This window comes from Callorhinchus milii, unplaced genomic scaffold (assembly GCF_018977255.1).
Source record: "Callorhinchus milii isolate IMCB2004 unplaced genomic scaffold, IMCB_Cmil_1.0 Scaffold5, whole genome shotgun sequence".
NCBI lineage: Eukaryota > Metazoa > Chordata > Chondrichthyes > Chimaeriformes > Callorhinchidae > Callorhinchus > Callorhinchus milii.
The window spans coordinates 23,658,141-23,674,837 of NW_024704746.1; the positions used below are offsets into that span (position 1 = coordinate 23,658,141).

The 16,697-nt window shown below is 43.2% G+C and overlaps 1 protein-coding gene across 5 annotated transcripts in view; it reads left to right on the plus strand.

Annotated features, from left to right (window-relative positions):
- The window catches only part of slc6a9 (solute carrier family 6 member 9), an 80,967-nt gene that overhangs the window by 22,375 nt on the left and 41,895 nt on the right, over window positions 1-16,697 (plus strand). For 4 of the 5 annotated variants that reach the window (XM_007899922.2, XM_007899925.2, XM_007899924.2 and 1 more), the window contains exon 3: window positions 5,728-5,907. The exons of the other annotated variant lie outside the window; for it this stretch is intronic. In XM_007899922.2, coding sequence (XP_007898113.2) covers window positions 5,863-5,907 — 45 coding nt within the window. In that variant the 5' untranslated portion in view covers window positions 5,728-5,862. The remainder of the gene's footprint in view (window positions 1-5,727; window positions 5,908-16,697) is intronic. 5 annotated transcript variants of the gene reach the window in all.

Here is a 16,697-nt window from a genome sequence, read left to right on the forward strand (position 1 = left end):
GAGAAACAAAAGAAGATAGTTACAGCAGCTGTCAAATTAAAGGGCAAAGATTTAATTCTTTGTGACATGGTTAGAGTATCAGCTGTGGAAGCAGCTGTTAGTGTGACTATCCCAATAGCACAGTGTACGTGCGCCTGTGTACAGAAACTGAGCCAAACCCTCTGGACTGCAAGAGTACAGCTGGGAGATGGCAGAGAGCAGAACAAGAGAGGAGCCCAAGTACAAGCACATTAGCAGCAACACTTTAGTTGCATAATCATTTTCAAATGAGATCCTTTGGCTTTTTACAGAGAGGAAGAGGCAAAGAAAGTGCAGATTACTTTCATTCCAAATGTTACATCTGATGCCAATTCACGTTACAGTAAATCCTATGAAGTGCTTTGAGACTTCTCGAAGACGTGTTAAGGCGCTGTATCGAATGCAAAGATTATTATTATTCCGTTGTCATCCAGGATAAAGTAAACTTTGCTCACTTTGCTCTTTTGCTCACTTGTAACAATAAAATCCTGTAATCCTTGCATTTGATATTGCACCTTATCAGGTCTTTGAGATGTCTCAAACGCTTCACAGAATATACTGTAATGTGAATTGACTATGTATTTTGTGGGACGAGTATCAACTCATCATTGCGGGTATCACAAATATGACCAAGAATTACTCAGGCTTTTCCTTTTGCAGTTAAGTACAGATGAATTATCCCTCCTGGCAGTGAGGAAGTTGATTTTTTTCTGGTATATTTTCCACTGAAAGGCTGTAAGTAATACTGGATCAAGTTAACATGGAGAATCGCTTGAACATTTGGCTGCAAATAACAGAATAAACCATTTCACGAGATTAGAAATGATCACAAGAGAGGTTGGACCATAATTAGATGCTTCCTGAATACCAATCTAATCTACCATTAAAGCATTAAAAAAAGATTATTATTAAAGCATCAGTTCAGGTTGTTGGCATTGTGCCACATACAGAGACTTAGAGTCTTTAGAAAATGTAAAGAAAATTTGAAGTCACATTCTAGAGGACAAAGAAAATTGAGTGATAGAGGCAGCCCTCTTTCCCCCAGTCTGTCAATGAAATATATTCCCGCAGCATACTATATAGAACCCAATCCTGTGGAATACCAGAGAGAGATAGAAGGTGCACAGAATTGAATATTAAATATAAAAATGTACTACCTATTCTCGCCAAACCCCCCCCAACAAAATCCATATTGCTCGTCACTTACTTTCTCCCACCTATCTGTCTGCGAAACATTGAAACCTTCAAATATTTTTGCCTTACACTATACTTACACTACAAAAATGGGAATTTACATAACAAGCAAGTCATAGACTCTCCTGTGTATATTGTTCTAAAGTTGCACCACCCCAGTAACCACTGTATAATATAAAAATAATAACAACACTGTACAATATCCATAGTTGTAGTTATGGAGTCTGCGTTTCCCAGTTGGAAATGTTGAGAGTGATATGGAAATCACTCCGCATTCTCTCCTCCCTTCGCTCCAGAATCTCGAGCCTTTAGTGTGACTCCAGACCGGAGCATTTGTAAGAGACTCGACACATTCGAATGTTGATTAAGATAAGCAAGTGATATGTTTTGTCAGTGGGAGGTGACGTTCATTTGCCCCACAGTAAAGCTTCTTGTTTCATTTTCAAATGAAGCTACGTGCTGCGAATGGAAAAAGCCTGTTTAAGGGCGCCCTGTGAATGGACAAGGGAATGTTTTTGTGTGTGATGTTCTATGTCGCTATACAACCTTCTCCTTTTACTGCTCTGTGTTTGGCAAAATAGATGCAAAGTCAAGTCGTTTACTGTTGTATGTTCACTTTCCTCTTTCTGTAATTAGTTTCCTTCTTTTTTCAGGGAAGACAGGCTGGGAAAATTGGGAATTTCTTGCGCTGTGGAAAGAATCCAATGTTTAGATCAAGTCAAAAACCTTATTTTTTGCTGATGGAGGGAAGGACTCAGAGTGCTTTTTGATTTTGGCAGACTCCAGAGGTTGAGAACGGAGTAGAGAAAACTGTGGCTCAATTTCAGATTCCGACTCTGCAGTGATGAATGAATGAATGTAGTGTTAGCCGGTAGCCAAATCAGCTTCTGGGATCACAGTTGTTAAATGACAACTCATTAGAATCACACCACTGAATCGTAACATGAGGGGAGACAATCATATCGTCCGTTTGCTCGCTCAACGCTCGACAATTTGAGCTTGAATTTGAATTCACCGGGTAATAGGAATTTGAATTAAAAGAAAATTAAATAAATCTTAACGGGTGAGGTGGCTGTGGTTCCCCAGTGGATGAATGCACCACCTTTTGTGGTACTGAGTCATTCATAGTAGAAGGTTAGCCTGGGCTGAGTTAGGTGATTTGGCCAAATCCCACTCTTACACAAGACACCAAATCGCACTTAGACTTAGCCTGAAAGACCATTTTGTCTTAAAGCAAGTATGATTGTGCAGAATTGTTGAATATTCTTAAGTTCAGGCTCAAGTTTTAAAACAGTTTCTACATTTAACAATTTTCCAAAGTTCGGCACTGTGGTAAAACCAAACATAGTCATCTGTTCTCTGGTGAGTGTGGATGATGGAAGAATATGTGTGAAGTGCTTTGAGATAATTCAACAACAAAAGGAGCTATATTAACTGCAGAAAAGATTGGGTTCTTACCTTACCACTTGCTAAAAAAAAGTAATGATTTTCCTCAAATAGAGGTAAACAGTAAAATTATTCTCTATAGCGATCAGCTTATGTGTTTCGTTGGTGATCAGAGTTTGCTCATAAAATACACTTCACGGTATATCCTGTGAAGTGCTTTGGGATGTCCTCCCGACATGAAGATGCTATACCAAATGCAAGGATTATTATTGCACGCTACCCCCACTACCACCCCCATTATTTTCATCTCATTATGACATCCACCTTAAGTGTCAAAACAGGGAGCTTCGATTTAATATGAGGTACAAAGGGGAGCACCTCCAATAAAGCAGAAAGCACCAGTCTTTCAGCACATCCAGTGCACTGAAGCCAATTCTCTCCACACTGAACTCTGTTCTCTCCACAGCATCGCACTTACCTTGGAGGAGCTCTGTTGTTTTCCACTCCCTGCTGAGTATTATCTGACAAAAGTTTACAAGCTGGATAATGACGGCTAGAAACAAATCAAAGGCTTTTTAAAATAATTGGAGGCGAGGGAAGACTCTGTGGGTAGAGCGTATCTGTGCTGCACTTAGAATGGAATAACTGTGCAAAGTGTTTTGAAGCATCCTCCTGATGTGATAAGCGCTGTAGAAATATAAATTGTATTGCACCGTTTTGGAGGAATGAGAAATTCCAAACAATCTTTGGATCTTGCATCTTTCGGGATAGACACGGCTTCTAAGTAGGAAATACCCCACCAGTTAGAAGCCCTCGTTCTAGTGATATTCTCTCTCTCTCTGGAGGAATAGGGTCTATAGATGAATGGATGATAAGTGTCCTGCACAATGTTCTTACCACAGTGGTTCTGTCTCTTTAAATGTATTAAGATGCTGTCAGCGAGATCGTGCTCTATCTCTCCCCAGTTGGGGGATGTTTGATTTCTTAATGGCAATGGTTTGATGTAGCCAAATTCTTACAAGCATCTAACTCTTACTGTAATAAAACCAGAAGTGGCTGGGAACACTCAGCAGGTCAGGCAGCATCTATGGAGAGAGTAAAATGAGTTAACGTTTCAGGTTGATGACCTTTCATCTCACTTTCCTCTCTCCATAGATGCTGCCTGACCTGTTGAGTGTTCCCAGTGACTTCAGTTTTTATTTCAGATTTCCAGCATCTGCAGTATTTTGTCTTTTGTTACACTCTCACTGTTGTTTGCCAAGAAGTATTACTTAGGGATCAGGATCTCGAGAAACTGTAAATGAAACACAGCCAGTTTGCAAATCACAGGCAGCCTCATTATAGGGGAAATCTCAGCATTGGGTTAAGTTGACGCAATGATGTTTTCTTCACTTACTATTCACCCGTCTTTAACAAATACTCAGCAAGAATTGGGTTGAAGAACAATGAGGAGCAGAGATTAGCGTAATAAATAGGCTGACAGATTTAGGGTAGATATCAGCAAAAACATCTGTACTCAAAGTTATCATGTTTATAAAATAATATTAGCAGAAAAGCAACAGAGCTTTTATTAAAAACATTACGGTTATTAAGAGCCGTTAAGTGGCAGGATTGTGAGTTAATGTGCTGTGGGATTAGTTTGGGTTGGCTGAATGGCCTTTTCCTGACGCTTTTGTTCAGCGGATACTTTTCTATTGTGTATTATCTGCTGCTACCAGTAGTTGAAATGAGACAGAGAAGAAATATTAAATAGAGACTGTCTAGTTATTTTCAGCACCCGACCTTGAATTCTTCCAAGCAGCAAAACATGTTACATTATTTTCAACAGGCAATGCAAGGTCAGGCTCGCTGCCTGTGAGGGAGGCAAAACGTTTTGTGGCCAAACGTCCACAAAATGGGGCAGGTACATCCCCAGGGAGAAAAGGGAAATTTTGTGCTGATTGACTGTTAGTTACTCTCGGGGTCAGTGGAAGGAAATGTAATAATAACTAAACTGCTTGTCTATTCAAGGCATTGGAGTTCACATGGCACTTGTCTGTCTAGGACTGCCCTACCCTTTGGGACAAACAATTATTATCTTTTGTTTCCTTCTCAGAAACTCCTCAAAAGAATTCTTCTGACATAATCCTTTGACATTCACATTTGTATGATAGACTTACTACACTTTCTTCTCAATCTCTTACCTATCCCCAGGTGTCCTGTAGTGTATTGGTTAGAGCACTCGCCTCGCAAGCGAGAGGACCCAGGTTCGATTCCCGTGTATGACGAAACCTTAGGCAAGTTTCCTTTCTCCACACGCCTCTGTTTACCAGCAGTAAGTAGGAACCCGGTTGTTAAAGGACGCCATTAGGCCCGTCACTTCTGTACTCCTGTTTTCTCTTTATATACCTCTCTTCCAAACATCTATCATTCCCTTTTAAAAGAATAAGTGAGCTCTGCTTCACCAATGGTTTGTGTCAGAGAATTAATTTTTCATTGCACTCTGTATAAACAAATGTTTTACAACATCGTTAATTTTTTTTATGGCTATCTTAAATTAGTGCCTCTGATTTTATTTTATTTAAGAAAAAGTCAGAGTGACCAATTCAGAGTAATTCTAAAGGAAATGCTTTAGTTGTTTGTGGTTTCATTGTCAAATATCAAGCAGCTGAAATATTAAAGCTGTGTTATCACTCTCAGTTACACACCATCACACATAAACACACATTACTGACAGAGGGACAAAGAATTGCAACCTCTTCAGCTCTTCCAAAAAAAAAAGGACTGTCTAAACCACATTTAGTCTGACCCCTAAACCACCAAGCAATATTATTTTAACATTCACCCGATGCAAAACGGAAGTAAAGGTTAAAAGAAAAGCTGGAAAATTAGGAGGCAGTTTCTCACTCAAAGGTTAGTGGAAATCTGGAACTGTCTTCCCCAAAAGCCTATGGATGATGGATCCATTCACATTTTCAAGACTGAGGTGGTTAGATGTTTGTTAGGTCCGGGGATGAAGGGATATGGGGCAAAGGCGGGTAATTAGAGTTGAGGTACAGATCAGCCGTGATCTGATAGAATGGCGGAACAGGCTCGAGGGGCTGAATGGTTTCTAAATGTGGCGACTGAATTCTTCTCGTGATATTTCAGATAAGAACTCTAAACTAAAACAAGACGGCGTTTAAAGTTCATTGCAAAGTGCTGACGTCAGCGTGAGTAAATAGAGCCATTGAGGACTGACCGATAAACATCGTTAACGCAACCATTGTCCAAGAGAGGGGAGAAATGGTGATTCTCAGTGGAAGGGAGAGTGATTGCGAGGATGAAAAAGTAAGGTTTACATAAACGATTTTTGACAAATGAAGAGAAACTGCCTTAGGCTTTGCTTCGCTTGCAAGCTAGATCTTTCTTATTCTTCGCTGTGCTGTTTCTGGCGGCCGCATTGATTTCACTTCCATAACCTCAGTCATTGGAAAATTGCAGTACTAATGGCTGTGTTCTTTTACACTGGTGACAAGTGCTGTGCACACTGAGAACTAAAAGGGTTCACCTGACCCCCCTCAAGAGGATCTTGAATTGAACGCTGTAAATAACCCCCCCCATCCCTACTGTACAATAGCATCTGTTGTGAGGGTTTGCGTTGGTCTCCATTGTGAGCTTGAGGTGGGTGTGTGGGGGGAGGAGAGAGTAAGGAGATTTATTTTCACTGGGTTTGAAAAAAGGAAATTATATAATGACTTTAGCTTTCAGGGAAAACATAAAACAGATTATTTGCAGGTCACTAGCCTGGCACAGAGGCTATCAACCTTCTCAGGATTAAAAGGCCATCTCACCTCCCAATTACCAAGTGGTGTGTGAATAAACGAGGTATTCTAATGAAAAATTAGCATCTCTTTTGCTGCTGATGAGAAAACCATTAACTGTCACAATTCCAGGAAGCATCCTATTCTGCAGCGTCTCCGGACAAAGTTGTTTCCTGCTCCGACCCAGCCAAGGCTTCTTGTTCAAACGATCCCTCCACCTTGCCCCCGTCCTCCCCACCTTCAGATCCCACCTAAAAACCTTACTTTTTGATTGTGCTTATGGTCACCTCCCCCCTCCCTGTCCCCCTGGTTCGTTGTCAGACTCCCCCACTGTCAAGCGCTCCGGGACACTACCCCTTGTGGAGGGCGCTATATGAATGCAAGTTATTGTTCACAGATAGACAGGGCTCTGCCAAGGCTCAAGATTTCTGGCGTTGGGGTGTTCAAGGCTGCGAGGGTCGAGGAAGATTAACCGATGGTAACTGAGATAATGCTCCTATATGGGTGCCCGAACCAAACCCAATGACCCACCTCACCCCCACGGCCTTTCATTCAGTCACATCCACGGGACGCTTTAGTCTTTGCGCCAGGCTGACTATCGAAGGCACCTCCTCATTAGCTTTTCATTCACAAGTAATTAACGCTCTCCGGTTGCACACTGTGGACACTGAGGAATATTACTCCAAATTGCCGAAGCTTTCTGAAACAGATGTCCGCTTTCCATCAGCAGGGGAATCCTGCTTGTGTGTGCAGAATTTCTGATCCACTATTAGAATCTGTGTCTGTGTGAATGCAAGTTATCAACTTTGGGGATGGAATTCACGGGGTGAACAATCTAATACATTGGTATGAGTGCTCAGGAGCTTGTTGACATATATAGTCAGGTGTTAGGAGTCAGAAAAGCGTGTTGTTGGGGGTGGGGGTGGGGGAGGGAGACGGGAATAGTTACTCTGTGACTTAGTTTGACTGACATTCTCTCTGGTATTTAAGAGTGGGAGGTAAAGAAGCCTCAGAGATGTAATGTGAAGCATTGGATGAAGAGTTTTGTGTCATTGGGTTCACTGACTATCCATTAGACTTGTCAACCCTATATGATTAAAGGTAGCTGTGAGCACATATTTGAACCGGACATGTGTTCTGCCAGCTTCCATGGTTACATTACATACCAGCTCATTAATGGCAATTTACTGTCTTCCAGTGAAACACAACTCATGACTATTTCAGCGTCAGCTCCTGTAAACAAAGCATATACAGGGTAAAAGCTGAAAGTAATCAAGAGTTTGGCGATGTCCTTCCAAAGTAAAAGGCGCTATATCAAATTCAAAGTTTGTCACTATTATTTTGTTTAGCGCAGGTCATTGAAGCACCAGTTTATTGCACTAAAGACCTATGGGCTGTGGGTTCGATCCCCTCGGCTGGGAGCTGTGCAATTTAGGTAGTTGTTAGTTTGTCCTCCAGCACAGAACTCCCCGGCTATTCAGGTGAAGTGGCATCACAGTCTGTTTGTTTGATTTTGTTATGGCCTCGTCATTGTCGGGGAATTTGTGAAGATGGAACATTCACACAGTTGGAATTACATTTGACATGATGACTGCCCTGGTAATGTTTGAGGAATGCAAAGGGCTTGAGGATGACTAGTGCAGATCCCAGGCTCTGCACAGCTATTATGCAGTCTTGCTTCACAAACCTTTGAATTGCATGGAGAAATAGGAGCAAAAATTGCATCATGGTGTAGAGGTTTTGGCAAACAACCCCCAAAAAAAGTCCCAGATAGTTTTGGTCACTGTGGTTTTGGAGACCGGAAACCATAGTTTGAATCTGTTTTGGTCTTTCTGTGTCTCCAGCCATGTTGATCTCTCACTCTCTGCTTCTTCCTTATATTAAATTACAATTGAATCAGGTCCATCATCACTGAATTTAGATGAACATAAACTGCTGTCAATGTTGGTGAACTCCTCACACATAGAGACATGGCCACAAGAGCTCAATAGATGTAAGACCAGAATAAAAGTACAATGAGGAAAGGCCATTGGGGTCTGTCTAAGCATATCTCTTCCCAGAGCAGGTACCGCTACCTTATCTACACTCCACCTGAACCACATAGTCTCCCTTTTTACCTTTCTATTCAAAGATACATGATGTAAAACTGTATAATAACTGGGTAACCTTATGTTCTATTTATTCATCTTTGACCAATTTATTCATCTTTGAGGCCAAGGAGTTCAATCTTTCTCGTTTGAGGTTTGATTATCTCTATCCATAGCTTTCCTTATCTGTCTCAATCCACTTTTTACACTAATAGTCAATCCACGACTGTTTGTGGGACGCTGCTGTGCGCAATTGGCTGCCGCGTTTCGCCCACAAAATACACAATCAATTCACTTTACATATATTCTGTGAAGCGCTTTGAGATGATGTCTCGAAGACGTGATAAGGCGCTACATGAAATGCAAGGATTATTATTATTGATTATTACCTTCTATGTCTTCATGTTATCAGCTTGCACCTCTGTCTGGATGATTTTAAATGCTTGTTTTAAAATAATAATAATAATAATAATCCTCGCATTTGATATAGCGCTTTTCACGTTGGGAGGACATCCCAAAACGCTTAACAGAACACACTGTAAAGTGAATTGACTGTATATTTGTGGGCGAACGCGGCAGCCAATTGCGCACAGTAGCGTCCCACAAACAGTTGTGGATTGACTGTATGCAGTTCATGTGAATTAACATTAGAAATTCTGGCCAGGTGTAACTCCAGCTACAGTGTATTTTGGTAACTTGTCATAGAGCAGCTAAATGCATAGCTTCCAATTTCTGTGGCATCTTGAATATTTGAAGAGTATAAATACACACTGTCATCAACCTCACAACTAACAGTAGACAACAGAAGTGCCCTCCGAGCTTCACTTGGTTCGATGAAAAAAATCTCTACAGGATACCAAAGTGCCACACGGTATCTAAGCAGACCCTTTCTCAAGCACTTACAGAGGCATTTCTGGGGACTCATTGGGGCAAAAAATAAGTCCCAGCTGCTGTAGCTGAATAAATTATTCCAAGGAAGAAATCACTGAATAATTTAGAAAATGTATCCAGTGGTCTGGACAGGATGTCCATTGACTGGACTAAAAAATACTGTATGTGTTAATTATTACTGAAGAAAATATGTAGTTACAGTAGATTTGCATTTGCTGACATGGGGTTCAGATTGTTCAGGCATTGTGGATTGATGGTAAATGTACACTGTGCAGTGTGGCCTTACCACAGTAATAATCATAAAAATAATAATATCCTAGCATTAGATACATAGGTCTCTCCTCTTCAACCCCCACCCCCCGCACACACTGATTGTGTTGCTGCCATGAGAGTTTTCAGATGGAGGTAAGGAACAGGACTGAAAGCTCAAAGCCCACTCCAGAGCCTCACGTACGCATACACAACCACAGTGAACATCGTCAGTGTATTGGTAGGTTCACCGGAGTGAATTAAATGAATTAATTACATAAACAGTAATTATATTTATTGTTTATTTGGGAAATAAAGTCCCTGGGGGGAGGGGGGCAGGCCTGCACGATTGACTAGGGTATATGGACCGTGTGTAACGTGTTCACTGACTGAATCTCAGAAGAGAAAACGGTTTATGTTTGATAATTTTACACGGAGCGGTGTACATGTGGGATGGACTATTCAAGGAAACAGATTGTGAGCAAATTCAAGAGGGAATCGACAGTTGTTTGGCAAAAGACTCAACTGAGGGATTTTGAGAGATAATGTAGGGATGGCTTTGGCTGAGCGCACATCTGGGAAATGGCTGAGCGCACATGTAGAATAACAACACGGGAATTGTGATCATAAAACCAAGCGTCAGAAAAGTGAGGAAAATGTCATCCCATTTGCCGGGGTTAGATTTAAATCCGGGTCCGAAGGGTCAAAGGTTTGTTGCTCCCTGACATTTCAATTGTTTTTTTTGTTGGTTGATTAGCTCCGAGGTGCTGTGCCTGGCAACAGAATGTCAGAATCAAGCAAGTTGTGTTGGGTAGTTTGGTAAGGCCAGTTCCTGAGTTGAGTACTCTAGAGCACTACTGATGACAGACTAACTACGTTGTGGCAGGACAGGACATAGAGGGGTAGATCAGCCCCTGAGGGCAGGAATTCTTATAACAATAATAATTAATAATAATATTCTTCTCACTCCCTCAGCTTCCTTTAATCCCACAAGCAAAGCCCTCACTGCTAGGATGATCTTAGCTGGACAAGCAGCGGCAAGTGTGCCAGACCGTGATTTTAATGACAAGTTATACGGTTTTAGATGGTTAATCTCAATGCACACTCTGGGATCATTAAGCTTTGGCTCTAATGATGTCTATCTAATGATGTCTATCCCAGTGAACTCATAAAATCATCATCAACCTATAGCAGACCGCTGATCTATACAAAAAAAACTAGTGAAATGCAAAGTGAGTTACAGTATGATCTGGAAGTAAAATATTCACTGCCTCAAATATGTCCGTTCTCTCCAACCTTTTGTAGTCTCTTCCTTACTGCAACTAAATGATTCTTTTTTCATTTGCTACAGCGATCATTCATTAATGAATCATAGGCAGCTTTGGGTGCTGACATTATCCATTGGGAGTTGGGGCTTTTTTTTTTAAGTGAATGGTGCTTTATAAATGCAAGTTCTTGAGCCAAACCAGTCAAAGTCAAAAAGCATTGCATTGTCCATCTAAGAGAGAGGGAGAGGTATATACAAAAATGCAGAGGAAAAATAATCTTTCCTTATTTTATGTTGCAACATTGACCACCATCTCCTGAAGTTGATTTCCGCAGAATAATTTACAGCCAAAATGAAAATGTGATGGCAATAGAAATTAAATGAAAGAGGGGAATGAAGCAAAAAAAATCCCTCCCTCAACAGACAATAAAAAATTGCTACAGACAGTAATCCGCATCATCACAAGAAAATCAATGTTTTTTTATCCAGAATTACCGCTGGCTCTCACAGAACATCAGCTTTAGCTGCCAAAATACATCAGCTTTGAATTTTGAATCAATTTAAGACACTTTTAGACTTCTGTAGAAAAAAAATTTAAAAATCAAATATTCCAACGGCTTTTGGAGTAAAGACGCAAATTAACAATTTAATATTTAAGATTTAAGATAATTGGCAAAAGAACCAGAAGGGGGAGGAGGAGAATTTCCTTTTACGCAGAGAGTTGTTACGATCTGGAATGCACTGCCTGAAAGGGTCGGTGAAACCAGATTCATTAATAATTTTCAAAAGGGAATTGGATATGTACTTGAAAAGGAAGAGATTGCAAGGCTGTGGGGAAAGAGCGGGGGAGTGGGAGTAATTGCGTGGCTCTTTCAAAGAGCCGGCAGAGGCACGATGGGTCGAATGGCCTCCTGCCCTGTAAAATTCTATGATTCTATATTAAACGCATGAGGGAAAATGATTGGCAGGCCTGTTAGCCGCCAAATTATTGGTGTGCTGTCCCCCCCCCACCCCCGTCTGAGTCATACTGTGCAAAATGTAACATTTTAATATGTGCTTATTAAACCAGGTAATTCTACACTATATATTGTTCTAACCACTAATATGCTTTGTAATTGAATTGATTGGATCACTTTCACAGTGCCATTATCTATCGATGGCTGGAATAGGTTTGGCTGAGCACCAATATCACTGCCATTCAAAGTGTTGGTGTATTTTGAAACTCCTGGTGGGAAGAAAGAAAAGTCAGTCCCCAGCAGTGGGGACCTTTTTTCTTCAGTTTGCTTTGTTGAAATGGCGGAAATATTTCTGGCTTCAGATGGTCCTCAAAGCGGCCAGAAGCTGTTTGGTGCCTGGAGTCAGTGGAGCTCATTTACCTGCTTTGCGAGGCTGAATCCAAGGCACCAGCACAGCAACAATCTGAAAGGGAACCCAGTGGTTCCACAATCTTGATGTGAACAATGACCACATGTCTGACCACAAGTAATGGCCCATCTGTAAAAGTTGCAGACTGGCCAACGACGCTGAAACGGCAGTGTCAGACTGTCGGGCAGATGGCCACCAAAACAACAACAATAACAAATAATTACATTTGTGGAGCGCCTGTCACTAAAAGGCGCCATTCAAATGTAATCTTGTTGTTGTTGTCACCTCGGGAGGACGTCCCAACCAAGCAGATTTGAGCGAGATTTGAATCCAAAACCTAACATGTTAACTCACTACGTTAAATGCCTTTGTAATGTGGATTGATTATAATTACCTTTTAAATTGTGACTGAGACTGTTTTATGTCCCAGTCACCGTCACCTATTGATTATTTTGCGATGAACTTTGCAGTGTGTACATTAGTAATCATTAATTCTTCGACGTGAACACTGTCATGTTTCAGTGACTGCCAACACATTGGCTATTTGCCATGGCTGGCGCATTAATCATAGAATCATACAGCTCAGCCCGCGCTCTCCCCATAGCCCCGATCAACCCCACTCCCCCGCGCTCTCCCCATAGCCCCGATCAACCCCACTCCCCCGCGCTCTCCCCATAGCCCCGATCAACCCCACTCCCCGCGCTCTCCCCATAGCCCTGATCAACCCCACTCCCCCGCTCTCCCCCCATAGCCCCGATGAACCCCACTCCCCCGCTCTCTCTCCATAGCCCCGATCAACCCCACTCCCCCGCTCTCTCCCCATAGCCCCGATGAACCCCACTCCCCCGCTCTCTCCCCATAGCCCCGATCAACCCCACTCCCCCGCTCTCTCCCCATAGCCCTGCAAACTTATCCACCCCAAATAATTATCTACTTCTCTCTTAAGAGAGAAGCCAGCCTTTCAGGCAATGCATTAGGGGGTACAAAGCACCCCATGAATTTTACTGCGCAGGAGGAAAGCTATAGATGTCCTGGAGTGATCCTGAAAATTTCATTTCAGCTCCAGGTTCAGCTGAAAGAAGCAAATCACTTGATCTTTAATCTTATGGTTTATGGCAACATTTGAATCCCTTGATTGATTTGGACTCACAGTCGTGGGTCAACGAGCCCACCCAGATCATCCACACTGCCTTCTCCCTTCACCACAACTCCTGCCACTCTCCACTCCTCCTACTCCTTTACCCCCAAAACTCCCTTTTCCCTCTCAACCACTATCACCCGAATGAAGTTCACCACCTATTACCTTGATGCCCTCCCCACCCAACTGCTGGTCACTCAACTCCCCCTTCTCTCCCCCACGCTGGCCGACATGGTTAACCAATCTCTCTCCTCAGGCTCTGTTCCACTTCCCTTGAAAACCGCTGTCATCACACCACTCCTCAAAACCCCATCCTCGATCCCTCTAATCTCTCACACTACCGTCCCATCTCCAACCTGCCCTTCCTTGCCAGAGTCCTGGAACACATTGTTGCAGGTCAACTTTGGTCACACCTCTCCCTCCACTCCCTCCTCGAGCCCCTGCAGTCTGTATTTCTCAAAGTCACAAATGGCATTCTCTCTATCTGTGACCAGGTCTCCCTCTGCCTCCTTGTCCTCCTGGATCTCTCTACCACGTTCGACACAGTCGACCACGCCATCCTCCTCCATTGGCTCTCCTCTCTCATCTAACTTAGTGGGACCCCACTCACATGGTTTGAGTCCTACTTAACCAACTGCCTCCATTTCATCTCAGCAAATGGTTTCTCCTCCCACCCCCGCCTGGTCACCTGCGGAGTAGCCCAGGGCTCCATCCTTGGCGTCTTCTTCTCCTTATCTCTATGCTCCCTCTGGGTGATGACATCCGCAGACACAGGGTAAACTTCCACAGGTTTGTGGATGACACACAAATCTACCTTGCCTCCTCCAGCACCAACCGTACCTCACCCCGAATGCAGGCGAAATCCTCGTGTGTGTGTTTGTCACCTCCCACCTGGATTACTCCCAACGCACCCCTCGCCGATCTCCCCATCTCCACCATTCACAAGATCAGCTCATTCAGACTCTGCCGCCCATAAACTGACCCCAACCAAACCCCACACCCACATCTCCCCAGCTCTGGCCCAGGCTCCACTGGCTCCCCATCACCCAACACATCGGTTTCAACATCCTCATATTCGTGTTCAAATCCCTTCACTCTCTGGCCCCTCCCTCCCTCCCCGACCTCCTGACTCCCCAATCCACCACCCGGGGCCTCCGCTCGACTGGCACCGGATCCTGCTCGTCCCTCGCACCTCCGCCCCACCATCGGAGGTCCCGCTTTCAGCCACTACGCCCCAAACCTCTGGAACTCTCTCCCTCAATCCCTCCGTCTTGCCCCCTCTCTCCCATCTTTCAAGTCCCGCCTGAAGACTTTCCTCTTCGCCCGTGCTTACGGCCACTTCCCCCCGCCCACCCTACACCGGCTCGGATTCAGGCTCCGCCACTGTTAAGCGCTCTGAGATGCTACCCTGCATGGAGGGCGCTATATAAGTGCAAGTTGTTGTTGATGTGGATTGACTGGACACTGAATTTTGAATGATAGTTTTGGCCTGCGCTTGCACAACTTGTAATCCAGGATTGTTTCGACCTCACGTCTCACTGTGCACAATGTTCACACAACTAGCTCTAGAAATGCCATAACCAATTTGAGGCCATTACTCGATGTGTGTGTGAACAGCTCAGGGTACAGCAATCCCCAACCAGTCAGGCTGATAATTTCTTAGTGCGACTTCTTTCCTTAGGACTGCTGTGTGTAAATTGGCTGCTGCATTTAAAATCCACGGACACTACAATTTATAGCAAATCCTGTGAAGCTCTTTGAGACACCCTGCCACTGTGATAAGACGCTCCACCAAATACAACGTTCATTTTGGACTGCTTTTTGATACATTACAAAGGAGAAACTTAAAAATTAACAGTATGTATAGAAACAAGGGAACATAGATAAGTGCTGGTATTTGGGAAAATAAGGAAAAAAAAACTTGGATTTGCACTCACATTACCATGTCAAGCTATCCCAAAGAGCTGTTCAAGTACTCGGTGTCAAGTGTAGTGACTGGTTTAATGTAGTAGTCATTTGCGCTAGTAGATTTCCACTAGCAGCCATGAAGTGAATGAAAGGATTGTTTGTCAGCTCACCAGGGCAAACTCCCATTTCTTCTCAAAACATGACGTGGGACCTTTAACAACCATCTGAACAGGCAGACAGGACCTTGGTTCTGACCTCTCAACTGGAATATGGCACCTACATAACACCACTCGGGGAAGGAAGGCTGTGTGCTAGAATGCCACCCAGACTGTGAGCTAAAGCCTTGACAAAGAGCCTGAGCCCACAGCCTTCTAACCCAGAGATAAGAGTGCTACCAATTGAACGAGGTTAACACGTTCAGGAGTGTGTGATGAAGGATTGACACAGCAAGGAACTTCACCACATCAGCCCCACGCACTGCTGGGGAAAGGTCAGCCAAAATAAGCCAATGTGCCTCCACATGGCATGTTTCCAACAGGGTTGCTACTCTTTGGCAGTGACTTTTTAATTCAAAAATCATTCATATTAATGTGTCAATTCCCAACAAATCTTGCCTTGGCGTTGCAGTTCCTAATCGTAAACCCTGGGGTGGTGTTTGAACTGTGGAAGATTACCTCTACGGCACTTAAACAAAGTGGTCTATAAAACAAAACTGGAGCATGCTTTACTTCAACTCTTGGTGTGATCTTGGTGTGGGGCCAATTTTTACCTTTGGCAGTCAAGGGTTTCATTCACACAGTGGTTCATATTGAACCTGAACTATTGGCCAAAAAATAAATAAGCTTGTAACGTTCTTATTTCAATACTTTCCTGAGCCTGCTGAACTCAGAAATGTTTCTGCGGTCTCGCTCAATAATTGAAGACAGATGGAAAAATAACAGGACCCGGTGTAAGGTTCCCCGCTTCCCTGGTGTGAGTTTGGCAACATCACCCAGTTCTAACAATTAGTTTACAGACTTTATTCAGGCAGAGAAATGCCAAGGAGCACTTCAGAGAATATGTTGCTGTGCGCAATTGGATCCCTCCCACGTTTCGCCCACAAAATGTAAAGTCAATTCACTTGACAGTATATCCTGTGAAGCGCTTTGAGACTCCTCGAAGACGTGGATAACCCGCTATCTCAAATGCAAGGATTATTATTACTTCTTAGTATATTCCTGGTAAATACCCATTCGGAGCAACGGAAATGAGTTTGGTTTAGCGGTAAAGGAAGCTACATAAACTGCGGGATTCAGACGGGAGGGCAAATAATTGCACGGAAGCAGCAAAGGTTTGAAAGAGCTAACGCACCACATCATCGGATCAAATGAGGTGGACTTAATTCACTCATTAATCAACTCGGGCTGTTTTTT